We start from the raw sequence: 27,904 nt of genomic DNA on the forward strand, positions 1-27,904 counted from the left end.
TTAGTATATAAACTATTTTCATTTGTTTGTAACTATCATAAACAGAGGTTTTTTGTCCTTATAATTTAGTGAAATTTGTTACATTGGATGGGATCAAATCTTATTATTTTAGTATAATTTTAAATAATTTAAATAGATAATGTTTGGGAAGTAGTTTTCATCTGATATTCATATCTAATATTCAAATTCCGTATTTTTTTTGTATATGTATCTCTTATACGAAATTCAAATCTCGTATGTTGTAAATATGGTTATCTACAACTAATATATATATGTCCTTTTCCATCTACAAAACCACACACTTAATTACATCCTTTTTTTTACAACTCTCTGCATAGTGCATACCTGGCATGATAAGTGATGTGAAAGATACCTAGCGTATTAAGGTGCGTGTAGTTCACAACCAGGATGAAATAAGAATATTAAAGAAGGAAGTCTTGAGATGATTCTTATTGATGAAAATGTAATATTATATTACACTTTGATAATGTTTTCATAGTGTATCCCTTGCATTTTTTTATAATAATAATGGGACTACTTAATGTGGTTTTTTTTTCTTTAATGTTATATATAAATATAGGGACCAAGATTCATGCTACCACCAAGAAATTGGTGCCCAAGTTTAAGCACATCTTGCAAGAGTCCGGTTATTATCTGATAACAAACTTCAATGTTGGTGATTCAACCACCAAGTTCATGATAGTCAATAATGAAACCTGCATCAACTTCTATCGCAACACAAGTGTTAGAGCTTGCATAAGCTATTTCCATTTGTTATCTTTTTACAATGTCATTTTGTAGATATTGACTTAATTTTGGAACACAAAATATGATGAACTTTTGACTAAATTTTTGAACACCTTTTATTGATACCTTGCAATTGTTTGATATTGAAAATCAACATCAACATCTATCATATCTCATCTACGCACATATATAACTTCTTTTATGAAACTCGTGTGTTAACACGGGTCTACATCCATTCACTATTAAATCATCATGGACAACTTTCATATATTTTTATAAGTTTTCTAACTTTATTGTTAACAATATTATAAAAGTTTTATGTTTAAGTAAGAATATTTAGAAAAAATATATATCTGCTCAATCTCTTAATACTAAGTCCAGGTCCGGTTATAGATATAGATAGATATCACACACCTCAAATTAAATAAATTAATGTTAAAACGAAAAAAAGTTTATTTCACTGAGAATTCCAAACGCTCAAAACATATCAACTTTCCATTTTAAGTTTAAAACATTTAATTACCCACCCGCAACCCATTAAACCCAAACCCACACCCTTCAAAAACAAGAAAACAAGAAAATTTCATTTTGTGTTCTTTCGATCATCCTCACCCCTCTTTCCAAAATTCAAATCCTAAAACCCTAATTTCACATATAAAAAACAAAATCCCCAATTTCAATCCTCTCATTTCCTTACCTCCAAAACCCTAGTTTTTTATGTGTATGTATATGTATTAAAATATATACATACACATGCATATATACACTAGAAGGAAGATGAAGGCTGTTTGTAACAACAACAGTAAAAAAAGTAATTTAGATGTCTTTGATTTCAAAGATGAAGCCACTGATTTTGGAATCAGGATTCAATCCAATAATGCTATTGATAAATATACTTTCCTTGCTACTGGTAAATTATTTTTTATTTTTGTATTTATTTTTAATTGAGTTATCTGTTTTTTGTAGATATATTTGTGTTTTTATAGTAATCTGCGACAAAAAAAAATATTTTTTTTTTTTAGTGTTGATTTTTTGCTTGTTTATATACCGTGTTATATATATAGTTTAACTTTTTAGGTGAAATGTAGTTGATAGATATAGTGGAATTGATTAAAGTTTGTTGATTTTTTTGGTTGATATATAGATAGATGGGAGGGGTGTTAATCTCCAACTATCATACTAGTACTAAGCGGAAAAGGGAAAAACCCCGATTAGTTAAATTAGGTTATTTGAAAGTTTAAACGAAGGATCGGGGATTACGAAATGTTATATGAAAAGTGATTGCCCTTGATTTGTTTACGGTTTCAAGAAGTTACGAACCGCTTTGAAGTACCGGGAAATGTTGGAAAGTAATTGATATCTTGATGTGAGTTGTTATTGTCATTAAGAATTTCCGTAAATGAAATGTTTTACGAAGGCAAAAAGATTTTTACATTGTGTCAAGATGTATGATGGCTTGTGTAAGTTTCTTATCGGAAATTAATGTTTCCACTTTGGTACCCTAATGGTACGTGCTTAGTCTTGGTAAGCAGAAAAGATGCTAATCTGGCTTCCATTCAAGAACAACCAGGTATATGCGTGCTTATACTTGTTATTAACGGAAGATTCTAATTTAGTTTTGTTATAGGTTTCATTATTTTGCGTTTTTTTTCTTTTTTTAGTTTAGCTTTCATTCATTTTGACTGTCAATAGCATGAAAGATGGGAATTCATTATCAACATGATACCCCAAGGGTGTAAATAAAGGAAAAAATTGCTATTACTTTGTACGGAGCAGTAAGTTGAATGCTTTGAATCTGAGCATCTTAAAATCAGAAAAAGGTCATCTCAATACTTAATGGGTGTTTGAAGGATTAATATTAGATTGTGATAAGACTAGAGGTAGGGAAGCTAATTAGAGGCATGGCTCTAGATTAAGGAAGTACATGCGTATTCTAAAAATGGATATAATTTGAGTCTTGAGACCACTTATCTAGTCCGTGTACACCTAAGCTATGTTGCTAAGTGCGATATGTATCTACTGAAGATTACAAATCTAGAAAACGGTTCTGCTGGTTTCCCTGAGGTATTCTGTTTTATCTGAACTTGTTAGACAAGATTCTTGTTGAAAAAGTTATAATCAGTCATTAGTATAGCTACAAACAGTAGTCAGGATTTGAAATCGCTTTGATCTTCTCAATACAAATAACAAGTGTACCCTACAAATGTGCATCGACCTGCACAAAGCCAAATAGTTTATTGATACTCCATGCACTATTGCAATAGGCAAGTGACATTTTGCAGTTTAAAGGAATGTCAGACAATCGTAGCTCAATTCGACTCGCATTTACAGATGATTCCAAAGTTGATGTGAGCTATTCATGAGTAATATGGTGTTCATTATAATTTTATGAAGTTGCATCGATTACTTTGTGAACAGTTAGCTTGCATTTTGAGTTTGTTTATTTCAGTTTCTTATGTTTACTGCAATTTCTTGTAGCGGCATCAGGAAAGGCTGTTTCAGCTGAGGAGATTAAGTATGTTCCGGTTTTAGACATTGATGCTTTAGACATTAATCACGTGTCTACTACCCTATTAGAAGATGCTCCTGATAGAATCGTGGCTGGTTCAAAGAAAGCGGTTGTAGTTACTGAACATCCTTCTGAATCTAGTCCAGAACTCGGAACTTTTTCTGAATCAGCGGTCAGTGCACCTGCTGATGCAGTGGTCAATGTGGCTGTCACATCAGCTTCATGTAGCAATGTCAAATCAAATTCGCTAGTTGTTGATTCTTTGCCCAGTCTACCTGAACATGTATGCTCTTATGATCTATGTTTAACGTCTATATTTCATTTAAAGTTCTCACTTAAGCTGAAATGGCTGCAGGATGAGGCAGGTGAAATGGATCCGTGTGAAAATGGAAGTGTATCTGAGAGATCTCCCTCTTCTTGTGGCGAAGCTGACAGTGATGGTATTGATTGAACTCTCATTTACTTTACTTTTTTTGCTTTTTTATAGTTTTTTCAACACCAGGTATTTCTGGGTTTACCTCATCAGACACTTGGGTTAGTCTTTATGTGTCATACCTTTAAGTTTTTGTGTCATCTTTGTAAGTTTTTAAGATGTGGCAAAGGGGAGAGGAATAATGTTTCATCTCTGTGCCCTTTGATATGTTACTTAAATGACGAGATTATGCGGGCGCGTTGCCGCGGGTATTGTATCTCCTAATTTAAAATGTAGCTGCACGTAATATGATACTTATGTTAAATAAATAACGACACTATTATAAGATAGGCATAATATCATATGCGAACATAACATATCATAATACTCGTAGTCATGCAGATAATAACACTTCGATAACGATGAATAATGTCTTACGAATTGTTACATTAACGAAAATCATGACATTTTAATTACAGTTATATAAAGTCTTACTATACGGGAGATAACATCACATATAATAATAGTTTTGCTAATGCAAATAACAAATTTGTAAACAATATAACCCAAAAAGAGAAGGTAAAACCGAATATTTGGAAAAACCCAAAAAGAAAACTAAAACCCAATATTAGAAATGTTAATTGTAACAAGAGAAAAGGAAAATAAATATTACAAAGCATGATCTAAAAAGAATAAAATAAATTAAAAGAATAAAATAGAAAAAAGTAAAATAAAAATTTGTTTTGAGATTAAATCTTGAAAATTCAATATTAAGAAACTAAAGATGTCATTTAGGGAAAAAATTATATGCAAATGGACTTCATATATGAATTTGTAAAACATAAAAATCAATAGATTTTTTTTTCTTTTTTTTTTTTTTGAAAAGTAGAAGCTGAATTGTTTTTGTAATAACAAGTGTAATTAATTATATGAGATAACATGTATCTTGAGGTGTAGTTGAACATCAGATAAAGAAAACCAAGGTGGCGGTAGAACCTGTGATCAATTGTTTAAGGGGCTGCCTATTTTACCACCCCAACCTCCGCATAACATTATCTAAATTTGCTAAATGTTGTATGTATATTAAGATTACATGGTTACTGTTTGTTGTTTGGAATTGTATATGGGTAATTAGCTTCTATATACTTATTAAATTGTTATTTTAATTCTCTAGGTACTGGACCTTCATCAGATCACTGCATTGATGAGTGGGAACCGGTAAGAAATTCATGTTTCTAATTTTTGATTTTGGTATCTTCATTTTAATGTGTTGGTGTTTGTCAAACCTATGCTGAAGGGACACATTAGCTTTACTTTCCGGCCAAGCATTCTGTTTACATGAAATCACATTTCTAGTGGCTTATGGGATTGTTTGTGAGATTTAACATGTGTTGTTTAAGATTGGACTTTTGTTGGTAGAAAGCTTTTGTTTGTTACTGTAAATATGTGCATAATAGTTGTTTGTGAAATGGCAATGCAATGCATGCTATATTGGGTACAGATTTCAATGGTTGCATAGAGATGCTATGTGCTTTAAAGTTCTATAGAATCTCTTGGGTGCTTCATGACTTCTGATTTTTTTTTTACTCTAAACTACACACAAATCCACACATAGTCTGCAAAGATCTAAATATGATTATGGACATACTGTAATATTCAAGCTTTATATTGAAATATGTAAGCTTCAGTTCATGCTCTTCTTATTAATCTTTCATGGGTGTATTTTGGAATATTTCTAATTCTTTTTTTTGTGTGTGTGCGATTGACAGGAGAGTGAAGATATGGCAACAGTTGTCTTCTATCCTGATTACCTGACGTACGGTACTAGTTATTATACAGATTCTATGATATCTTTTACTAGTGATTCCATAGAAATGGAGGGTTCAACCGGAGATGGAGATGACGACACTGTCAAATGCAAATGGAGTATTAATGATATACTCCATATCCGCTCTCATTGGTATAGCCAGGTAAGTCCATTATGTCATGTGTGATGTGTTATGTATTTACTTTTTGGCTGCGCTTTTTTGTAATGCTTTCAGATTCCTGCAACTATTCTGGTTTCTGTGCAGCTTGAGTTGGTGAAGATTCATGTAATTACAAAGGATAAATTAGAGGCTGAAATTGTTGAATTCTCTTCAGGTAATCAAACTTCTATTGCTTTATCCTCAATGTTATGGGCAATTACTTTAAAAGGAGCTACTGTGGGCACGTATTATGAGGTAGTAAGGAATACTTATTGGCTAACTATCATCTAGTTCCTTGACAGGATTCTAAAAAGTGTTATCTGTTTGATATATAATGCCGCTCTTTTGCAAAACTCGATATTAATAGGTCTTTAGAGTACTTACATTTCATATCTTATAAATACTATGGATCAAATGCTTTTTTACTGCGTCAAATGGTAAATGACCAATTTAGTTGTTGTATTGATGCTAGTAATTATTCTGCTATTGATATGTCCTGCCTCTTATCGTTCAGGCACTGAATTGAAATTTGCAGTTCCTGGGCCTGGATGGCACGAGAGATTTGAAGAAATTGCATCTTTGAATGTGATGTACAAAGCTTTATGGAGCAGCATGTTTGAGCCAGAGTAAGTTCGTCTACTTTATTGAGCAGTATGCTTATTAGCTTCTTCTCTAATGTGTCTGCTTAATTGAAAATTGTTACATGTCAATTATGTCTAATGGGGTGATCTAAAAGTGAGTATATTGAAGACAAAGCTGCTTTTTTTTTTCTTTCGTGTAGAATTTTTATGATAAACATTGTTTCTCAAATATGAACATAGTGAAAATGGCACATTTATGGTTGTTTCAGAGATGCAGTAATTAGACACTCTGGAGTATCTTCTTCAACATCTCTTCCCAAGTAAGTGACGGTTGTATGTGTAATAAGTTCTTGTATACATCAAAACCACTTCAAGATGGTCTGTATTTAAGTTGGCATAGTCTAATGCTCTTGCATGACTTGTATTGTATTTTCTGATTGTGTTTACAGATTTGATCCGCCTTTTGAGGAGGTTGTGTATCCAAAAGGTGACGCTGATGCGGTGGTTTTAAGCAAAAGAGACTTTGATTTACTGCAACCAGACACATTTGTCAATGACACCATCATTGACTTTTATATCAAGTATGTTCATCTTTGCCATCTTGTATATCATGATTCTTGAGATTTGAGAACATAAAGTTCTAATTTCTATTAATTAATGACAGGTACTTGAAAAATAAAATCAAGCCTGAAGAGAGGCATAGGTACCATTTTTTCAACAGTTTTTTCTTCCGGAAGCTAGCTGATCCAGATAAAGATCAACTTGATGCTTCTCAAGGGAAGGCTGCTTATCAGCGTGTCAAGAAATGGACAAGAAAAGTCAATCTCTTTGAGAAAGATTATATTTTTATCCCTGTAAATTATAAGTAAGTGATGAACCATGTAATCCATTGCTTATTTTGTTAATAATCTGCATCAAGCAAGAGCCTGAGATGTTGTTCTTTTCTCTTTTTTTGTTGACAGTTATCACTGGAGTCTTATTGTCATTTGTCATCTCTGTGAAGTGGCTACGCATGAAGGTATTTTTGACTTTCATTTATATCAGATATGGTTCATGCTTCTCTAATGTTATGATTTGCTTCAGGTGAAGATGCGAATGAGTCAATTAGGGTTCCATGTGTTTTGCATATGGATTCTCTCAGAGGCAGTCATTCTGGTCTAAAAGGTCTTGTTCAAAGGTATCAATAAACTATGATTAGTCTACACTTGTAGATCATTTAATATATAAAACTAAAGTCTACCTTTGGATATGACAACGCAGTTATCTTAGGGAAGAGTGCATAGGGAGGCAACAGGTGGCATCTGAAGACGTCTGCTCAAAATTTGATAACTTGAGATTCATTTCTCTAGAGGTATAAATCAATCCTCTCTCATTTGGTCTGGGTAGTGGATGCTTTTTCTGTTATTCTAGTAAGTCTTTCATTCTGTCAAACAACATAAGGTTTTGTATTTGTGTTATTCATGTGTGATGTGTTATTTGTGCAGTTACCGCAGCAGCCAAATTTATATGATTGTGGTCTATTTTTGCTCCATTATGTAGAACTTTTCTTGGAGCAAGCTCCTCTACATTTTAGTCCATTTAAGATCATAAATAGCTCCAATTTTGTAAGTACAGTTTTTAAATTTTTATAATAATAATTATCACATACCATCACATTCTAGTTTTCTGTAAGATATAACCAAAAGTCACTCAAGTTCATACTTTCAGTTAAATGTGGATTGGTTTTCACCTGCTGAAGCATCTCTGAAAAGAACAGTTATCCAAAGATTAATTTGTGAACTGCTGGAGAATCCTTATCATGAATCTTCTTCCGCTGCTGGTAATGAAGAACGGTGCTACCTCAGTTTTTCAACAACAAATGTCTACAAGGATTGTGTTGTAAATTTATCTCCAGAGAGATGCAAGCAATCAACCCCTCATCAAAATTCTCATGTTGCTCATGAAATTGGAATCTCTTTAACACCATCATCATCTGTACAATGCGTTGACGATCCTACCATGACTTCCAAGTTATCTTTTCAATCAGGGCTGTTTTTAGATACACCTTTTCAAGGCTTCAACGATGCAACTACTTTTGAGGAGTTAAAGGGGTCTGAGGTACTTTTGATCTTCTTTAAATAATCTATCTAGTTCTTCTCATGTATATAGAATATATCAATAGAATTAGCAAATGGGTAAGTCGTGTGTGTTGGGTAGCGGGTTAAATGGAGCAGGAAGATCATGGTTAGTCTTTTTGATTTAGGGAATTGTTTACATCCTAACTAGGTCAATCCCCTGACTGCCATCATGACCTGACATTATTTAAGTTTTGAAGCAGGAAGTTGTGGAAGGTGATGTGCAGTTTGTTTATACTCAAACGGAGTCTGGAATCCAACAAGCAAATGGAATCATACCCGAAGATCTATATTCATCTCAAGATTTTAAAACTTTGGAACCTTGGCAAGTGCCTGGGATCAACCTTGAAACATTACCAGAAGCGTCAACATCCGTGTGTGAGGATTCCCCAGAACTAGTTAAGGAAAGTCAACTTGATTCAGAAATTTTTTTGAGGCAAAATATAGATAAAACTAGATCACCAATACACAACACATTGTCAGAACATGTTCATATGGTTGATGTTAATGAAGGTGACGATCCTAGATTTCCTGATAGTCAAGGTACTTCTCCCACTGATTCCGTAACTTCCCCAAGGTTGAAATCAGATCTGCAGAACCCCACCAAAAAGATGCGAATGGAATGTGAAGCTCTGTGAATAGTGATGTGGTAACTGGTAAACCAGGATTAGGATTGATGCTAATATTTTATTTGGAGGGGGGTCTCTATGGTTTGTGTAAGAATGGCGAGTGGATCCCATCATAATTTAGGTCTATTAAACGTTTTGGATACTTTCATGTCAGCTTTAGAGTACATAATCTAATCGTATGGTTGTAAAAAGGCAAGTCATTTCACAAACACGGAACAGCTGCTCTGGTGGTCTATTTTTCGATTTTTCTTTCTTTCTGAATTTAATGGAAGTAAGTTCATTAGTGGAAAAAATTCTTGGAAACCGTAGACAAATGATTTTTTATATCTTGTTTTCTAAATTTAATGAAATATTCTAACCATCAAATTTTTCAATTTATTGCTGGTGTTTTCTTCTTACTGATGTCTGATCGGACTACTATGGGAGCCCCTTGGTCAATAATTTCCAAAATGATATATTGATATATATTAGAACATGTCTAAGAAAGAGAATAAGAGATCAAGACAATCCTTGTGGTCTTACATGTGCTCGTCATTTTGCTCATCGTAAAAGACATGATAGGCATGGGCTCATCATGCTTGATCATCATCCTGCCTCTTAATTTTGTGAGCGGTAGACGAACAAGTGGGTCCAAGGTGTGGTCCAAAGTGTGTATTTGTCTGTATAAGTTTATATTCCTTTTTATGTGAGAATGAAGAGAGAGATATAAGTTTATAATTTTTTAATCAAGGATGAATTGAGGATCAAGTTATGATAGGGAAAAGGAGGGTTCTTGGGTGTGTTGGGCTTGTCTTGGAGAGTGAAAGATAATGTCGCAGTGAGAATGATGGATTGACGATGTCAGGATAGGGAAAGGCTATTTATTAGACCATTCGTAACCACTTTTATATAATCAAAATACAATACATTTTAATGTTTTTTATATAAAAACATATTTCAGTTAATAGTTCAAATACAAATAGAATTAAAAAACCAAACTTATTAAAATTAATTTCTAACGACATTAATATCAAAAAAATTAAAATAAATGAAAATAGTAAAATAATAATAATGATAACAAAATAAGAAAAATAATAATAAAATAAAAAAAATCATCATCTTCCACACACCATACATACATATTTCTATATGTATATCCCAATAGTATTATTCATCACCCCTATTTCTTTATGAATAAATCTCGAAATTAAGTCTTCAAAGCCAGCGAATATGATGTATATCTTGATTTGGGTTTCTAAAAGTTTGCAAGAAAAACAAACCCATCTATATCTTTCAATATATATCAACACAAAAGAACAAAAAAGATAATAATAGAAAACAATTACCTGATTCCCTTCACTCGATGAACTGCTTCACCGACTAGCCTTTCACCTCCACCTCCTTAACCGTTCACTGATGCTATCAACTCCCTCCACCTAGGGTCTTGACCGACCTTTAAGAATGGTCTTACACCTTATGTCTTCAAATTTATGTTTTTTAGTTGGTCCTTGTCTAGTAGATTTTAAGCACAGATGACAAGCTCTTAGGCTGATTTCAGCGACTACAATCGTGAATTCATGTGTAAAAGAGTAACTGTACTCAAATACTTGCAAGAGTTGTCTTAGCAAATTTGAAGGGACAATAGCTTTTGTCACCTCGTTATGTTCATAAAATTTCAGCCAGCCTAGCTAATTGTGTAAAAATTGACACTTTTAATGTAGGTGTGTTGTGACACAAGTCGATAACTTGGCTTGACAAAATTTATGATCACATCACCAAATTTTTGTTACAATGGTTGAACATTGAGAATTGTAATATTCAGACTCATTCACTACTTAACAAAGTTCATCAATATTCAATAAAATAAAAAATCATACCATAGTTGTTACCAGGAGGGCTGCAGAAAACACTGTTCATCAAGTTAAATATAATGTTGGACGACATCATAGTTAAGGAAGCAAAATTAGACCTCTGATAAGAAATCAAAACAGGATGAGCAAACGCATTTCACCCCTAATCATTGTGACATAGTAATTGTCCAGTCAATTTTGTGTCACTGTTATCTTAGCCACGTTTGTGTCAGCAACAATGTTGATTATGTCACAAAACTAAGCGTAAGTTTGCATCTTCATTTAGAACACTTGGGACACCATGACTTTGATGTAATCAAGAGTCCTGTGGTGATGTATCTGATCGATCAAGTGCAAGATTTTAGTCAGTATGTCACAATGTCTCGCCAATGGTATTACGTAATAGTAGTGCTTTCAGTATCTAGTTAAGCAGTAATGAAGTTGAGATAACTCAATGTAACATCCCGAACTCTTTTATTCATTTCGTTGACCATTACCGTTAGTCAAAGTTGACATATCGTTAGGTGACCTTATATTTTAGACGAATAATTATGGTATTAATTATTCTGTGTTTATGTGGATAAATATGGATATGTGTTCCATTAAATATGATTAAAAGTGTTGATAAGTATTTACCTATAATACTTGTCGAGGTGTTATGTATTCCCTAGTAGTGTCTAACAATTATTAAATGTTATTATATGAAGTTACTTGAAGTTGTTATTTATTAGTAAAATTAGAAGGGTGTTAGATGTTAATTTAACAAAATTTTAATATTTATATATACATTATTATTTGGCTGTGTCTAGCCAACTCAAAAAAAAAAACCCTTAGGTTTATTGGCGTCGAACGAGAAAGTAAAAAGCTAAACACATTTGTTTTTGGAGTCTAAATCATCGTTTAAAAACAAAAAAAGGGAGGCGGGATCAAAAGAAGAAAGGGATAAGTTGGTTGACTTTTGTATCTGGGTTTTCGTGTGCAGCAAACGAACAAAGTAAGATGGGGCTTTGTATTTTATTTTCTTTTGTTTATCCTACTGATATAGATATATTTATTGATAAAGAATAATAGTATTTTAGTTTAACTAGAGTCTAAGAATATGTTTGACCTCTGCATCTAGTACTATCTTTGATATTTAGTTATGTTATAAGTGGGGTGGTGCACTGGTGTTTTTAATGAAATAAGATTATGGACCAATTTCTCAATTTTAATATTTTGTTGTCATAAATGGTGGTCCATGGTCATGTTGTTTTGTATTGTGTCTTAGAAGCTTTAAACGAGATATGCATATGTACATATATTATATGTTTGTGTTTTATGTACTTGTGGACCACCATCATGAAAGTCAAATTTGTTGTCTTTTAATGATTTTCTTTTAGTAAAGTTTATATATATATTTACAATTAATAGATGGTGCAGCACCTTTTTGTTAAAATCTAAAAACGAGCATGTATGTATGTATTTTGGTATTGTTGTTTTCGGAAAAAAAGAGTTTAAGCAGAATGAGTTTTGGTACAGTCGTTGGGTTCTTTAATTGTGCAGCCAAGAAAGATAAATAATACTGCTTGTTTTTTTATGGTATGATATTTAGCAACTATTGTGTTAATTTATTTGGTAACCATTAAATATGAATTGTGTCTGTTTTGACAAGTCATTTCGCTTGACTTACTTTAGTCGTTGGTTATTTTTAGGTTGTCGGTAATACATAACAAGCTTGGTAAACTATTATTATTTGTGGTTGGTGAAGCGTAAAGGTAAGATAACTTACTTTTGACACATGAGGGACACAACAAAACTTTGTTTTGATAATTAAAACCCCATTTTATGTTGTTTAAACTATCTCATGCATATGTTGGGTGTGAGATATATGAGGGAGGTTGACTGGGGTATTGTTCATGCATGTTTATGTAGTAATGAGATGTTTATTGCATGATTTACTTTTTTAGCTTGTCGTATGAGTTGTGAATATTTTGTGTGGACTTGTTGACATAGAACACTAGACATGATTTAAGTTGCCATGTCACGTGCACGACAAGGGCCTTAGTGTTGATAAGTAGATTTGGTTGCAGCCTATTTGTGTAGATAAGTCTCGAGCATTGTGTTGAAAGAGTTAAGTTTAACCCACAGTTAGCCTATTTAGGCTAGTTATGCTGCGTTGATCACTCGGGGGCACTGTACATATTTCCCGTTTGACCCAATTAGCATTGATAGAGTAACTCCGGGTGAAGTGATTGAACACCAGTGTAGTAACGGGCTACTCATGAATTTGGTTATGCCTATCCATAATGACAATGATGGACCCCGTAAGGTCTACCCATCTAGTTGGGTGTGAGGTTTCCTATTTGGTCATGTGGCCGCCTCATACAACTTATTTGTGCAGATTTTATTTGGCATAACCTTTGCGTTGATTGTGTTGCTTGTGCAGTTAAGTAGCTAGTGTTGATATGGAGGATTGCTAGGCACATTATAGGATTTAATATTCCTACTATGCAGATTGTGTTGATATTGTTGTTGTGCCTTTATATATGCATGAGTTGTTTTATAATTGATTTAATTGGCAATCCTTTTCATTAAACTAACATGTTATCTTACTCAGCTTTAAAAGGTGACACTCGTTTTTGTGAAAAATGTGTTGTGCTCTCAGGTTAGGCATTGATTGGCGACTTGGTAGCATGCTTACGAGATGGGTAGCTTTTACCGGAGCTTATGGATGTTGGCTTTAGTTACCCATAGTTGCATTTATTTAAGTAGACTTTATTCAGCCATTTGGCCGTTACTTTGTTGGTTCAGATTGTGGGTTTCATTTGGATTATTGTGATGATACTTGTCGGTAACACCTTTTGAGACATTTATTATGTTTTATTGATTCCGTTAGGAATCAAATGGGATTTTTAAACGTCGCTTCCGCATTTTGCTAACGGTGTTATGTTTAAAGCTGAAAATCTTTTAAAATCCAAATTTTTATAAAGCAGGGTGTTACACTCAGATGTTGTCCATCAGCATAACATCATTTGTAATTTCACTCCAACTCTGAAAAGGAAACTTCCCAATAGTATAAGTGGAAAACTATATCTCGATCGACCAAGGATGCACATTTTTCAGCCATTAAAATGAGGCTTGAGATATGGCCAGACCTCCAAGCTATGATATGGGTGCAACCACTCACAAAATATACACTTAAAAGCTGTTAAAGATACAATAAGTTGATTTGGTTTGATTCAGTTTGCCAGTCAAGGCTTGACCTAGATTTTAGCCTTGTATGGTTATCTTGTATAAATAGAATATTACCTCTAGTCTCCACTCTCCAGACAACAATACCCAATCCCACCGTGGCCGGGGTATGGGAAAAGTATGATGTAGACAATTATACATCTACCTGAGGGTAACATTACCTCAAGATAAACACAAAAACAATTCACTAAATCTTTTAATGGAAGTAATGTAACTTTGCAATACTGCTCCAATTTGCAACGTATGTGTTGTGTTCAGTATTTCCTATTAACTTTCCATGCACTTTCAAAATGTTGTTAAAAATAATGCAAACATATAGCTTTAAATGCTTATAACACATGGTCAAGCTGCAAGACGGATGAGTACAAACACAAAAATAACATGGTCCTGCCTCATATTGCTATTGAAAACTGCCGAATTCTCAAGCAAAACTAAGCTACAGTTTCAACCATATAGTTAATTCAGTAGTTGCACTAACTTAACTGAACATTTCATACCTGGATAGTCACTGGCTAAGATTGAGCCTTGAAATCCAGTAATCTAGTTGACTAGCTACACAATCTGAACCAGTGGAGCCATATGAGCTAAATTTCTTGATGGAATTTTCTACCCCAAGATAATCATACACACCCTCATCAAACACTGGATTAAGACCACGTAGTTCATCAAGACTCAGGTCCTGAAGCTGAAATTTTCTGTCAACGCACAAAGCAACTGCCCTACCAACAATGTCATGTGATGTTCTGAACGGTATGCCCTGCATAAAATATAACTATTTGTTAGTCAGCAATAAGGAAAAAATTGAACTGGTTAAATATGGGTATATGGATCTATTTATATAGGTATGCATCTAATAATTTTAAGAAGCCATATAGGCATATAGCCTTTTAATTTTAACTTAATCCAGTGTTATAGAAATCGGATAACAAGGCTGGGTTATCGACGATAACGCACTGCAAGGTCAGTGACGAAGGCAAGTTAGCCGAATCAGCCAAAAATAATGATATGGTCATACCTCGGTCAGCTCGTTTAAAAATCTGGTGTTAACTCGGTCAAATTCAGTAAAATCTCAGTTTAAAGTATATGAAAACTTGCTTGTTTTCATGTTTCTAAACATTTTTCTAGGGTCTAAGTAATGATTATATTTCAGTTTGAATTTTGAAGTGTTTAATACTATGGACCTATGAACATGTCATACATATAATTTCAAAATTTATATATAAAAAATGCTTATCCACTCCTCTTAGGCCGATTACTTACTATGAGGTAGCCGACCGCTCGAATGCCTCCTAGGAAGTTTTATAGCCATGGCTTAATCAAGAATAAGTAACTTAGTTCTAGTCTTCCTAAAATAGATGATAAAAGAAATGCAAAGAATAAAAACTGCAACTCAGAACCTAAAGTCTAAACCAACTCAAGAAACTTTGGTTCATCTAAGGCAAATCATATGCGGCATGCTTTCCAGTTACTAACCCAAAATCCATAGATCTAAAAGCTTAACAGACAGCGACCACAGAGGCACAGAGTAAAACTGCTAAAATAATCAGAACAAACAAAGTAGCAGATGTCGATTGCAGTAACTAACCACCATATCAGAGCTACACTGGTTCAGAGAACATCAATTTCATCAAAGAAAGATCCTATTTAGCACGATTTCTAAATGGATTCCGGTTACTAGTACAAAATCAGCAGCCTACCAACACATCAGAGCCTTAACTAGTTTAAAGATTGAACTTCAAGCAACTTTAGGTCATCAAAGTTAAACCATATGTAGGATGATTTCTCTTTACAAACACAAATCTACATATATAAGCTAAAAGCTAAACCAATCCACAGAGAGTAGGGAGTAAAACTGATCAGAAAATGAAACCATAAACAATTGCAATAACTAACCACCAAATCAGAACCTTAACAGGTTAAAATAACCTACTTTCATAAGCAAACTGTATGTAGCATGATTTCTAAATGATTATTAGTTACTAACACCAATTCCACAGATCTAGAAGCTAAAACGCACACCAATGCATACATAGTGAAATGGCTCGAAAAATGAAAACAGACACAATGCAACAGACATAGATAGTACATAAGGGAGAAAGGGGATCAAAGAGACACGAAGCAACAGGCAGAGCATAGTACTTTTAGTAGGATACAGCTAAGTAGTCAAGGACATAAATTTCGGTGTTTCGGTCACGGACTGGTATACGAAATATCGTTTTTTTCGGTGGTATTTCGGTAATTCTAATATTATATATATATACATAAATAAGAGTATAAGATAAAACCTGGAAGTGCTGAAACAGAATTCACTGAAATTTCGGTCGTATTTCGGTCAAAACCACCGAAAATTTCGGAAACGATATCAAAACCGAAATTCAGTACCGAAATTATGTCCCACCACCGAAAACCGGTATACCACCAAAATTTCACCGAAATTGATAACATAGGGATACAGTATTGGTCAAGATTTCCATGAAAGGAGTTAGAAATATTATGTTGCATTTGTGAAGTTTGATTAAACTAGAAATACTATGTTGCATTTGTGAAATTTGATTGAACAATACAGGTTATCAATGTAGCATCTCTCGGAGAATGCCTTACCTCTTATCATGATAATGAAGAGACTGGGTGGTCTGTCAAAAGCATTCAAGTTTGCGGGTTTCTTATTATTTGGTTTTACCAGTAGAAGTTATATCTGGTCCTACCAATGAAACGGTCTTATACTCTTATTTGGTGCAAAGAAGTAAGGAGACATGGGCCAACATAGTTAAGAATATGGGGAATGCAAAAGTAAAGATGATGAATCCATGATGTAAAGTTGATACCTAATAGCATAATCTTTTTAAATGTTAGCTGGCGAAGTAGCTTAATTCTAACAATGACAAGCAGTTTGTGTTGATCTACAAAAGTCTTAATTTTGCACATCTGGTAATATACCCTTGAAGAGGGATGCATATAAATAGACTTGCCTTGTGAACAAGATAATCTGCAAGCGTGGTGGCATCAAGATGACCAGCTGGTAAAGCCTTTTGTATTTTGTCCTGATTATAGGTGATATTCTGTGCAAACTCCGCTGACACTTCTAGCATCCCTATAATAGTTTTCACACTATCAAATACAGGTTCCTTGTCTTCCTGTCAATGCACCAGAAAACCATTAAAACCATTACATTCGGATTCGTAGCCGACATAAAAAAAGACCAATCAGTTATCTTTAAACTTATTATATTATATTATATTGAATAATAAGTCTCGGCTAATCGGTAGAATAGAACACTCTTCTCATGTTTAAATCTGTAATAATAAAAGATGATCAACTGTTTGAGAGTTAGACAAATGTAAAAGCGGGACTTGTGGCCAGAAAGAATATTGAACGAATGGATACTACCTGCAGATCACGGTTGTAAGCAAGTGGAAGCCCCTTGCATAACACTAAAAGTGTGACTAAGTCTCCTATAACTCTAGCAGACTTTCCACGAACCAGTTCCATAGGGTCGGGGTTTTTCTTCTGAGGCATAATACTGCTACCAGTTGAAACTGAATCACTTGGAGTGATGAATCCAAATTCCTCTGAAGCCCACAACACCCATTCTTCACCAAGCCGAGAAAGATGCATAGCCGTAATTGAATTAGCAGAAAGAAGTTCCAAAACAAAATCACGGTCTGAAACTGCATCCATGCTATTTTAAGTATATACGTCAGCAAGAGCAGCTATTCAACCACATCAACAAATTATATTGTTATAACAAGTGTACCATGTTATACCTGTTCCTCATTGGGGCGGCAAAACCGAGAGCATCAGAAGTCATGAACCTATCGATAGGAAGGCCAGTGCCAGCCAATGCACATGCACCTAACGGGCAGAAATTCAGCCTAACTCTGCAATCCACTAGACGTCCAGCATCACGTTCAAGCTACACAAGAACAAAATTCTTTTAGATTTCCAAAGACCGATAACAGACACAATTTTTATATCTCAAAAGGTTAATCGTTACATATTTAAACCTGTTCAACATATGCTAGAAGATGATGCTGAAGTAAAACCGGTTGTGCCCTCTGCAAATGAGTATAACCAGGTACAATCACTCCAGTATTGTTAATTGCGAGCCTCACCAAAGCAGCCTTCGAACCATAAAATACAAAACCGTCTGGTTAAAAGTTTCATACTTTCCAATTGTATTACCATCAAAAAGCTTCAACATTTGTTCATAACCAAATACAAGTGAAATCAAACTACCTGAAGCTGCTTAATACGTGTAACAATCGTATCAATAGCGTCACGACACCAAAGGCGAAAATCAGTTGATACTTGATCATTACGACTCCTGGCCGTGTGAAGCTTCTTGGCAGGCTCTCCAATCAAATCAGTCAGATGCGCTTCAATGTTCATATGTACATCCTCTCTGTCCGTCCTCCACTTAAACTCCCCGCTTTCAATTTGTTTCTCTATTCGATCCAAACCTTCTATAATGCTATCCCTATCACTCTCACTGATCAATCCCTACAACACAATAACCCTAATCAACATTGTAACAAAATAATCAACACGGACATGTTTTATATACGTAGACCACGGGTGTCGGCTATGTACTTTAAAATTTTATGAAAAATGTTAGTATTCTTTATTGGTGCTACGGGTTAAAATACATATGGGGTACCGATCAATATCGCTAACTCTAAACTTTTGAAAGATTGTCTTAGCAATGAAACTTATTAAAGTCATATTTAATAAAACTATCTAAAGTGCCAAAAACTCCTAAAAACAGCTAAACTTGTAGCAATCTAGTCACTTTCAACCCTGGTCCCACCACTAAGACTGAAACTTGAAAGACATATTTTTTATAAAAAATGGGTAAAAAGGGAAATGAAAAAAATTAAAAAACCTGTTTAGAGAGCATGGAAGCATGAGCCCTGCTGCCCATAATGTCATGTTTATAAAGAGCTTTATCAAAAGAAATGGACTCAGTGAACCGTTCCACGGCGTCAGTGACACCTTCTTCGAACCGGCCACCCCATAACTTGGCTTCTCTGTCAGGTGGGGCGGCGGCGGCGGACATGTTGGGTTGGTGAGAGGCGGAGCAGGAGAGTGTGATTGGTTTGGTGAGTGGGTGGCGGAAGGTGGTAATTATTGGAGAGAAAGAAGAAAGATTGTTGTTGGAATTAGGGTTTTGAGATGAAAAGAAAGCGGCAGGTGATGGCAGGGAATGTGTCATTGATTCCATGAAATGGTGCGGTTTAGAAATGAGGGAATAGTTGTGAAAGTGGAAAGCAATGGAGAACAATGGAAGTTCTCTATCTTTTCCTTTTCTTTTAATTTTTTTTATCGGAATTCTCTAAAGTTATTTAAATTTTACTCAAAGCATCTTAGTTTTTTTATTAAAATCAAAGTTCAAGATTAAAAACTAATCTTCTAATCTTGACTTTTAATTTTAAATTGATGGTTAAGATCACAATCCATAAATTCGTGACACAAATGTTTGAGTATTTTTAAAAACTAGTTCAATAATCCATTCACATGACATATATGAAAATGTCATCTATATTTAACCTCAAAACTATTTTGGTCATAAAAAGTTAAAACATTTGTGGTTGAAGTTTTTTAAGATGTGTTTCACTTAAAAAATTTTGGATGTTAAGGTTATATTTATGTCAAGAAAAGTTATAACTTAGATAAAAAAAATAATAATTTTTTTCAGCTATACTTTAAGTGTGAATAAATATTGAATTATGAATTATGATATCTTGACTATGAAGCATCAATGGATGTCACGATTAATGAGTAAGGATATAACCATTGTTAAATTCTTAAAAAGAAAAGAATGATTAGGAATAGGTGGACTTTAATACTAAACATACAAGTCATCCTAATTCTCTAATCCAGGATTATGAAGTTGTCATTAAACACCAAGATGGATTAAACCACCCCAAAAGATACACAAATGTGTTAGAAAAGAAGGATTCGACAAACCCTCATCTTATATTGAAGCAATTCAAAGTCTTGAATCGGATAAGTGAATAGTAGCCATGATCGAGTAGATATAATTTGTGCAAAAGAATGCTACATGAAATCCGTGACACTACCAAAAGGTAAAAAAAAATAGTTATTGCACAAAAGGTGAAGAAATTAGATTTTGCTAATGAAGTAATGAGTATTTGAAGAACTTAACATTATTGTCGAGTGCGATTATCGTTGTAATACTATGGTATTATATTTTGTTATTGATTCGTTATGTTAGAGGCTCACTTTTTGTTTCCGAGTAAATTTTTACATCTTCAAAGGCGGCACTGAATGTAAAAGAAACAAAAGTATAAGGATTGAACACTATAATATTCTTATAAGTCAATTGAAAACTTTGTTTCTTAAAAAAAAAATTACAACACAAGTCAATTGAAAACTTTCTAAAAAAACACGGGTCCAGTCTTTAGTGGTCTTCACAATGATCCACTGGTCTAGTGGTGAGTTACCAAGGTTTTATCCTTGAGGTGGAGGGTTCGATCCCTGCCAAGTGCAGAATCGATTCTCTGTTAAATTTCCTATGTGCGGGAGCCTTTTGGAATTTTTCCTTGGCAGCCAACTCAGTTTGGATGTAGCGGGATCTGATTAAAACAACTGACTACCCACGTTAAGTAGGTCCTTACCATGTTAGGTAGGGAGTGTGTCGGTATTTCTGTAATCTACACCAGTAAAAAAAAAAAAAAAAAAAGTCTCTCTAGTGGTCTTACGTTTTTCTTTCGTGGACTTTTTGTCTAAAACAAAACAATGTACACTACGTTTTCCAAACTTAATCCCATACTTTTGTTCAATTTTTAATTCAGTCCTTTTCGCTTTAAATAATTTTCCATACTAGCACCACACTAATCTCATGTCCTAATTTACGCATAACATTTTATTAATGTTGTAATGAACCTTTCTCTTTTCATTTTATTATAAATATAAAAATGTAAATTACACCGGCTTAAGCTTTTTTTAGGCCTTAAACAAGAAGAATTTGGGGCCTAACTCATTAGATAATAATTAATGATTGTTTATTCAATAAAAGCTAAATTTCTTATGCTGCTTTAAAATCGTAAAAAATACCTGATAGCATTCATTTTATACACTACTTTGCCATATTCTTAAACAAATCATCATACATGTTATTAGTATCTTGACACATATTCTGCCGGTTTAATGCTCATCTTAAATAACAAATGCAACCAACCAAATAATACTTACAGAACGCAAAAAGCAATTACAAAAAGAGGGAAGGGAATATGAGGCTGTTAGGCATCTAAGTTGGGTGAAAAACCCCACACATACTCTTTTTTTAAACCATAAAAATCATAGGGGGCCAAACATTTATTCAAAATATTATAATATTGGTATGTAAGAGGTTTTTCACCTAAATTGGATGCATAACAACCTCATACTTACTATTCTCTTAAAAAAAAATAAACAATGTGAAATGTAAGTATGACCCAAACATTTTACTACCTCCATTAGTCCCCTGTGAAATAAAAGCAATATATTACAATCTCCAATTTGAAAGAAAAGCCAAGAAATAATATTTATATACCTGCACCCACGTAGCTACCTATTTATAAATAGGTACGCCATCAATTGTAGAGCCGTATAGACTCTTTCAATTTCTTGAAGAGTAATAGAAGTTAGATTTTGATGGTTGATATTCAAAAAAAAAGAGCGGTTGTTCTGTTAGATGAAAGAAGCACTAAAGATAAAATATTAACCTTTAAATAAACGATTAATATACTCATAGTCTAACTCTAACCTATTATAATTTTTGGGGTCTTAGTAGTTAGTGGGCCTTAGGCTTGTGTCTAACCCACTACTACTATTGGGCCGACTCTGAGTCTAACTTTTCAAATATTAAACTCTTTTCATCCATTAACATCTCCTATTGTTTTGCAAATTTAATCAATATTATGCTTTTAACAATAGTAGTCAACTTGTTATCTAATCGATGTCGTGATTTTCATGCTTTGTGGGAAGATTGGAGTGTTTTCACTAGATGTTTGTACAAGAGGTTTTGAGCGTTTTTTGTTGGGTCATTTTTTTGATTTGCATTTTCTTCTAGTTGTGTATTTGGACTTTTAATCTTGTAGCGTCTTGTTATTAGCTCATCTCTCTATATAACTAAGAGAGGATTGTTTAGGGCTAATGTGAAATAATTCTTTATTTGACAACTAATACTTCTGTTTACTTGTCATTTTCAGATATTATTTGATATTGTCAAATAAGTGTTAATGTGGAAATAGTTATTAAAAGAAAGTAATAATTTAAAGTTTTAAATTTAAAATTTATATTGATGTGATATTACGTTTGAAAAAATCAAATCATTTCAAATTCTTGTGGATATTTATTTATCCCTTTAGTATAGCAGTTCCAACACTAATAAAACATTCATTCTATCGAGTTTATTATTATTATTATTATTATTATTATTATTATTATTATTATTATTATTATTATTGATTAAATTTTTTTCTTATTATTTTAACATATTCATGTTTATAAAACTTTTAACTTTTCTTTCTTTTAAGAACTATTTGTTGATTAATTTTGGGCATAATTTTAAGTTGCTACTAAAAAGCATCTAGCTAATTCAAGAATTTGATTTTATATGTTTTCTCTTGCCATGTATGATTTAAACTATTAATCATAATCCTAATCATTAATATTTAATTTTTTTTATATGAGTACAAAGATGTATTATACATTATAGTAAGTTTTTTTTTATTTATTAAATCAATGATAATTTTTTTTTTAAATGAGATTGTTCGTTATATTATGTTTATCATTTTGAGAAGTATTTATTATTATTATTTTTTAAAAATATTTATGTTTCATTAGTGATGATTTAACATATTTGACGTATATCATATATTTCATAAACTATAACTTTATTGTTTGTATTAGTCGTAATTTGTCAGTTTTTTTGCATTATCATATATTAAGAATAATAATGTAACTATTATTTATTGTATTTTTTAATTTATGTTTTCAATTAGTCCCGCACAACGTGCGGGTTTAATCTAGTTAATGATATAGCCGTTCTAAATTTTTTTTTTTTTTATAATAAATTCGAGCTTCTTCACATTTCTCTTTTGTCAAAATTTTACATTACTTTAATATTAATCATGTAATCGGTTGATAGAAGTCTGAATTTATAATCGTATAGTATACACTACGAATAAACAAACCCCAAGGGCTAATTCTAAAAACTAAAACCTCAATATATAAATAACCACATAAATATAAGGGGGAATATTAGCTACATTATTATGTAGCCAATTAACTACATTAAATCAATAAAACGTATATTTACTTTTAATTATATCTTACTTGTATTTCTAAACGCAATTATATATATATATATATAGGGGTTGGGTATAGTAAAACAAATAAGACATGATCTTGACCCTTGGATCATGGTTAAATTGATGCATGAAGATTCACGAAGCAATTGATGCACAATGATTTTCATGATGCACGGTGATCTTCAGTGAAGAAAAAATCTATTGTTTTATTTATTTTACTTTAATACTTGTTTTATTTTACCTAAAACCTATATATATATATATATATATATATATATACTTAAAAGGAAGTTGGGTATGTGAGGGGGATTAACGTAGCTAAAAGTACTCCCTTCAATACATAAGGTAGAACTCCATGATGCACAACTAACGGTCTTAACGGTTGTTAAGTTTGAGTTTAACTAACTAACGGTAGTTATAAAAGGATATTTAATGGATTTTGTATTTAAGTTTGAGTTTTTTTAACTTTTGCCACTAAACTTTTGTCTTATATACTTTTTGCCACATAACTTTTGATTTTCAACATTTTTATGTTAAAAGTTTATTTCTTTCTTAATTTTACCACATAACTTTTAAATTTTAAACTTTTGTCACGGAAACTTTTTTTTTTAAACAATTTTTTTTTTTACTTTTTGTCACATAACTTTAACAAGCTTTGTTTTCAAGTTTAAGTTTCTTAAGTTTTGTATTTTTTTCCACATAACTTTGTTTCTTTTCAATCTCGCTCTAAAAGTTTTCTTTTATTTGTTTGTAACACATAACTTTTGGTTTCTAAATTTTGTTATCAAAGTTTCATTCTCTTTACTTTTGACTACAACTTTTATTTATTTAACTTTCGCCACGAAAATTTTATTTTTCAGACTTAATGTTTTTTATCTTTGACACGAGATTTTTGTTTTCTCCGGCCCGGGTAGAAATACTTAGTATATTCAAAACGTTAAACACATGTTGCGTATCTCGTTTTTCTAACCTGGTTACTATCGAAAAAGACTCAAACCACTGCCGCCACACCACCACCACCACCACCAGCAGCCACCATGACCACCCTCGGCAACGGACTAGACTTGGAAGACGGATTTCCAGCCACCAAGCTATTCAACCAAGGGTACTCATACACCTACGATGACGTCATCTTCCTCCCACACTACATCGATTTCCCAACAGATTCCGTACAACTAACCACCAAACTCACCCGCAACATCACTCTTTCGGTGCCATGTGTCGCTTCGCCAATGGACACCGTAACTGAGTCATCTATGGCCGTTTCTATGGCGGCGTTAGGCGGTATAGGTATTGTTCATTCCAACAACTCTGTTTCAGAACAAGTTGGTTTAATTCGATCAGTTAAGTCGAATCGAGTTCCTTTCGTTGCGACCGAGTTTCGTTTCGTGTCGCCCGATGAATGTATTTTGGATTCTGAAGTTTTTGATACAATGCCTTGTGTTTTTGTAACTGAAAACGGTTATAAAAAGCTGTTAGGGTATGTTGATAAAATGACTTGGGATAAGGTTTTAAATAAGGAAGATAGGGTTGGGAATTATATGATTAAAAATGTAATGTCGTTATCGAATTCGTCTAGTTTAGAAAATGTGGCTGCTTATTTAGCTTCCAAGGAGTTAGATTTTGTGCCTTTGGTTAATAGGGAAGGGGATGTGGTTAATGTTGTAAGTGAGACGGATATCGAGAGGATTAAGGGGTATCCGAAAGTTGGGGCTCCGTCAATTGGGAAAGACGGGGAATTTTTAGTTGGGGCGTCGATTGGGACGAGGGAAAGTGATAAGGTGAGGTTGGAGAGTTTTGTTAAAGCGGGTGTTGATGTGATTGTGATTGATAGTTCTCAAGGGAATTCTATTTATCAGATTGAAATTATTAAGTATGCCAAGAAGATGTTTCCAGATTTGGATGTGATTGGTGGGAATGTGGTTACGATGTATCAAGCTCAGAACTTGATTAAGGCTGGTGTTGATGGGTTGAGAGTTGGTATGTGGTCTGGTTCTATTTGTACTACTCAGGAAGTTTGTGCAGTTGGTCGCGGACAGGTAGTTTGTCAAAAATTTTTTAGCTAATACACTCCATAATATGTTAATATGCTGATTTTTGTGTTGTATATTGTGTGCTGAGTTCAACTAGTTAATTCTTTTTCAACTGGGACTGATAAATAGTATCTATATTTTTATATATTACTATGATGGGTAATTTATATTATGTGAAAGTAAAGTATAAACTAAAGAAAGTTGGAAACTTTTAAATTCAAAGTACTTGTTTCACTAGACGACTGCGGTGTACAAGGTATCGTCGATTGCTGCACAAAGTGGTATTCCTGTTATTGCAGATGGTGGCATTTCGAATTCAGGGCATTTTTTAAAGCTTTGACTCTTGGGGCTTCAACTGTCATGATGGGAAGCTTCTTAGCTGGAAGTGATGAAGCTCCTGGAGCTTATATGCTTCAGGTAACTTATCTTGAGCTCTATTAAGTGTCAACCGGAACTAATGTAAGTGACTGGGATAAAGATACTCTTAGTCGCCCAATGGTCTAAAAAATCGTTGTTCTTTTTTAATGGCATTTCATACTAGACTAAAAAAAGAAAGTTAGGGATAGTTACATAATGTTGCCTTTACTTGAATATGAATACCAAATTTTCTTACTCGAACTTGTTACTTGTGTTTTTCGATCTGATTATATTGACTCTAAAATATTAGCAAAATCATAATCATAATCAGGTTCTGCCACACATTTAAAAAAGTGAATTGCAGCTGCAAATTAGATACACATCCAAACGCCTTTTAGTCGTCTTATATAAGTAACAAGTATTATCATTCCTATTTCTTTTGAGTCTCTCTTTAATCATTGAAACTCACTGTTATATTAGCACCAGTTACGGATTTATTTTGGGTTATTGGTCTATTGTATTTGTATGCTTATTGCTAAAACAGTGATTAATGGATGATATGGTGGTCTGTATCTCATTTTTTTTTTCACTTTGCAATAATGCAATTGCAGAATGGTCGCCGAGTTAAAAAGTATCGAGGGATGGGATCCCTTGAAGCTATGACAAAAGGAAGTGATGCTCGGTACCTTGGTGATACAGCTAAAATGAAGATTGCTCAAGGGGTTGTTGGAGCCGTTGCAGATAAAGGTTCTGTGTTAAAGTTCATTCCATACACTATGCAAGCAGTTAAGCAGGGTTTGCAGGATCTTGGTGCTTCGTCCTTGGAGTCTGCTCATGATTTGTTGAGGTCTGGGACTCTGAGGCTGGAGGTATGGCTTGATGTTTTTTGGTTTAATTTTTATCAAAGTACTTGCTTTTTATATCCATTTCTTTACAATTGCTGTCCCACTTAAAATTTGTAGTATTTGATTGTGGATAAATGTCCATTATGTTACAGGGACTTTGAAAATAATGGGTAATTAACTAAATAAACATCCAAGGGTAAAATGTAGGGATAGTTAGGTGATTATTGTTTTAATATTGTGGCAATCACTTTAACACACATCCAAGTACCCTCTTTATAGCAAATCCACCAATAGAGACAAGGGCTCCACATTGTTTGAGGTTACAGAGTGGGACAGTTGGTGTTGTGTAAACTGGTTGAATTGGAGTTGGGTCAGAATGAGCATTTTTCAGTTGGTTGACTGGACTATCGATTTTTGTATCTTTTTCCTTGAATGTCACAAACTATCTTATGTGATTAAAGTGATGATTTTATTAAGATGATAAATTTTTTTAATAAAAGATGTATAAGTGGCTGCAAACATTTAACTACTCAGGGGTCACTTTTTTTAAATGTACATCGTTTGACCTTTTCCATTCTTACCTATAAGTTTCAAAAGGTTCACACTCTGACTATTAAGATATAAAACCACATGTCATTCTTTTTTTCTAAACAAATATGAAGACTGAAGCACCTTGTCAAATTTTTGCTTCTGATCTTTTTCTTCAGGTTCGAACAGGAGCAGCACAGGTTGAAGGAGGAGTGCACGGCCTCGTTTCCTATGAAAAGAAATCTTTTTGACCTCACATCTGTAAACGTTCTCTTTTTCCGAGCCTTCTTCGCTTCTTCCTAGCCTGACAATGGTGTACATATGCATTGTTCGGTTGTGCAATGCAGAATCTGTTGTATGGGACAAATACATCATACAAACAAAAACAGATACATGATCGTATTTGCTCTAAACTATCGGAACAAGACAATCTTGTTGCTACCAAAATTAAATTAGCTTGTTATTTCTCCTTGGGAAACATGTAGTTTTGTACCATCGAGAATTGAGATTGCTTTTGAAATAATTTGGTGTTTAACAAATTGAGCATGTTATATCCTTCATGGCTATCATCCAGTCTGAGATGCATATATTTTATATAAAAATATTGAAATTTATTGTGGTTTGCTAGGACTGTAATTAATATGCATAAATAGTTGTATATTATATCAAAATCCAGGGGTTGGTTTTTATATAAAAGATACAATTTTTTTATATATGTTATGGAAGCCCTAGGGGTTTTAGTTACTTTATTCTTTATTTATTTTCTCATTCTTTCCTATTGGTTAGTTATCCGTTTTTGATGCAT

The 27,904-nt window shown here is 33.3% G+C and overlaps 2 protein-coding genes, 1 long non-coding RNA gene and 1 pseudogene across 6 annotated transcripts; 3 read left to right on the forward strand and 1 right to left on the reverse strand.

The window, feature by feature from the left end:
- Positions 1-1,238: 1,238 nt before the first annotated feature.
- Positions 1,239-9,337, forward strand: LOC122589309 (probable ubiquitin-like-specific protease 2B). Of its 4 annotated transcripts, none has more exons than XM_043761588.1 (16): positions 1,239-1,657; positions 3,226-3,539; positions 3,612-3,696; positions 4,843-4,886; positions 5,438-5,638; positions 5,741-5,810; positions 6,150-6,261; positions 6,486-6,536; positions 6,666-6,797; positions 6,881-7,081; positions 7,179-7,234; positions 7,300-7,393; positions 7,477-7,567; positions 7,701-7,820; positions 7,924-8,313; positions 8,523-8,615. In XM_043761588.1, the coding sequence occupies exons 1-16, from the start codon at positions 1,501-1,503 to the stop codon at positions 8,526-8,528; spliced, it is 2,124 nt and encodes a 707-aa protein (XP_043617523.1). In that variant the 5' UTR covers positions 1,239-1,500; the 3' UTR covers positions 8,529-8,615. The 4 variants fall into 4 exon arrangements, with proteins under 4 accessions (XP_043617523.1, XP_043617520.1, XP_043617522.1 ...); XM_043761585.1 differs by having other exon boundaries at positions 1,257-1,657; positions 8,531-9,337; XM_043761587.1 differs by having other exon boundaries at positions 1,257-1,657; positions 3,235-3,539; positions 8,531-9,337.
- A 2,893-nt stretch (positions 9,338-12,230) lies between these two features.
- On the forward strand, positions 12,231-13,684 carry LOC122590273. Its single transcript, XR_006322433.1, has 3 exons — positions 12,231-12,366; positions 12,480-12,542; positions 13,433-13,684. It is a non-coding gene; the product is annotated as an uncharacterized LOC122590273 (long non-coding RNA).
- Positions 13,685-14,310: 626 nt separating this feature from the next.
- On the reverse strand, positions 14,311-19,295 carry LOC122589272 (argininosuccinate lyase, chloroplastic). The gene is made up of 7 exons (XM_043761546.1): positions 18,902-19,295; positions 18,256-18,519; positions 18,024-18,140; positions 17,784-17,932; positions 17,407-17,698; positions 16,989-17,153; positions 14,311-14,776 (listed from the first exon to the last, which is right to left on the reverse strand). Exons 1-7 carry the CDS (start codon positions 19,238-19,240, stop codon positions 14,525-14,527), a joined length of 1,578 nt encoding a protein of 525 aa, XP_043617481.1. The 5' UTR covers positions 19,241-19,295; the 3' UTR covers positions 14,311-14,524.
- A 4,982-nt stretch (positions 19,296-24,277) lies between these two features.
- Positions 24,278-27,655, forward strand: LOC122589849 (annotated as a pseudogene).
- Positions 27,656-27,904: the final 249 nt, after the last annotated feature.

The sequence above is a fragment of the Erigeron canadensis genome, chromosome 2, assembly GCF_010389155.1.
Source record: "Erigeron canadensis isolate Cc75 chromosome 2, C_canadensis_v1, whole genome shotgun sequence".
Taxonomy (NCBI): Eukaryota; Viridiplantae; Streptophyta; class Magnoliopsida; order Asterales; family Asteraceae; genus Erigeron; species Erigeron canadensis.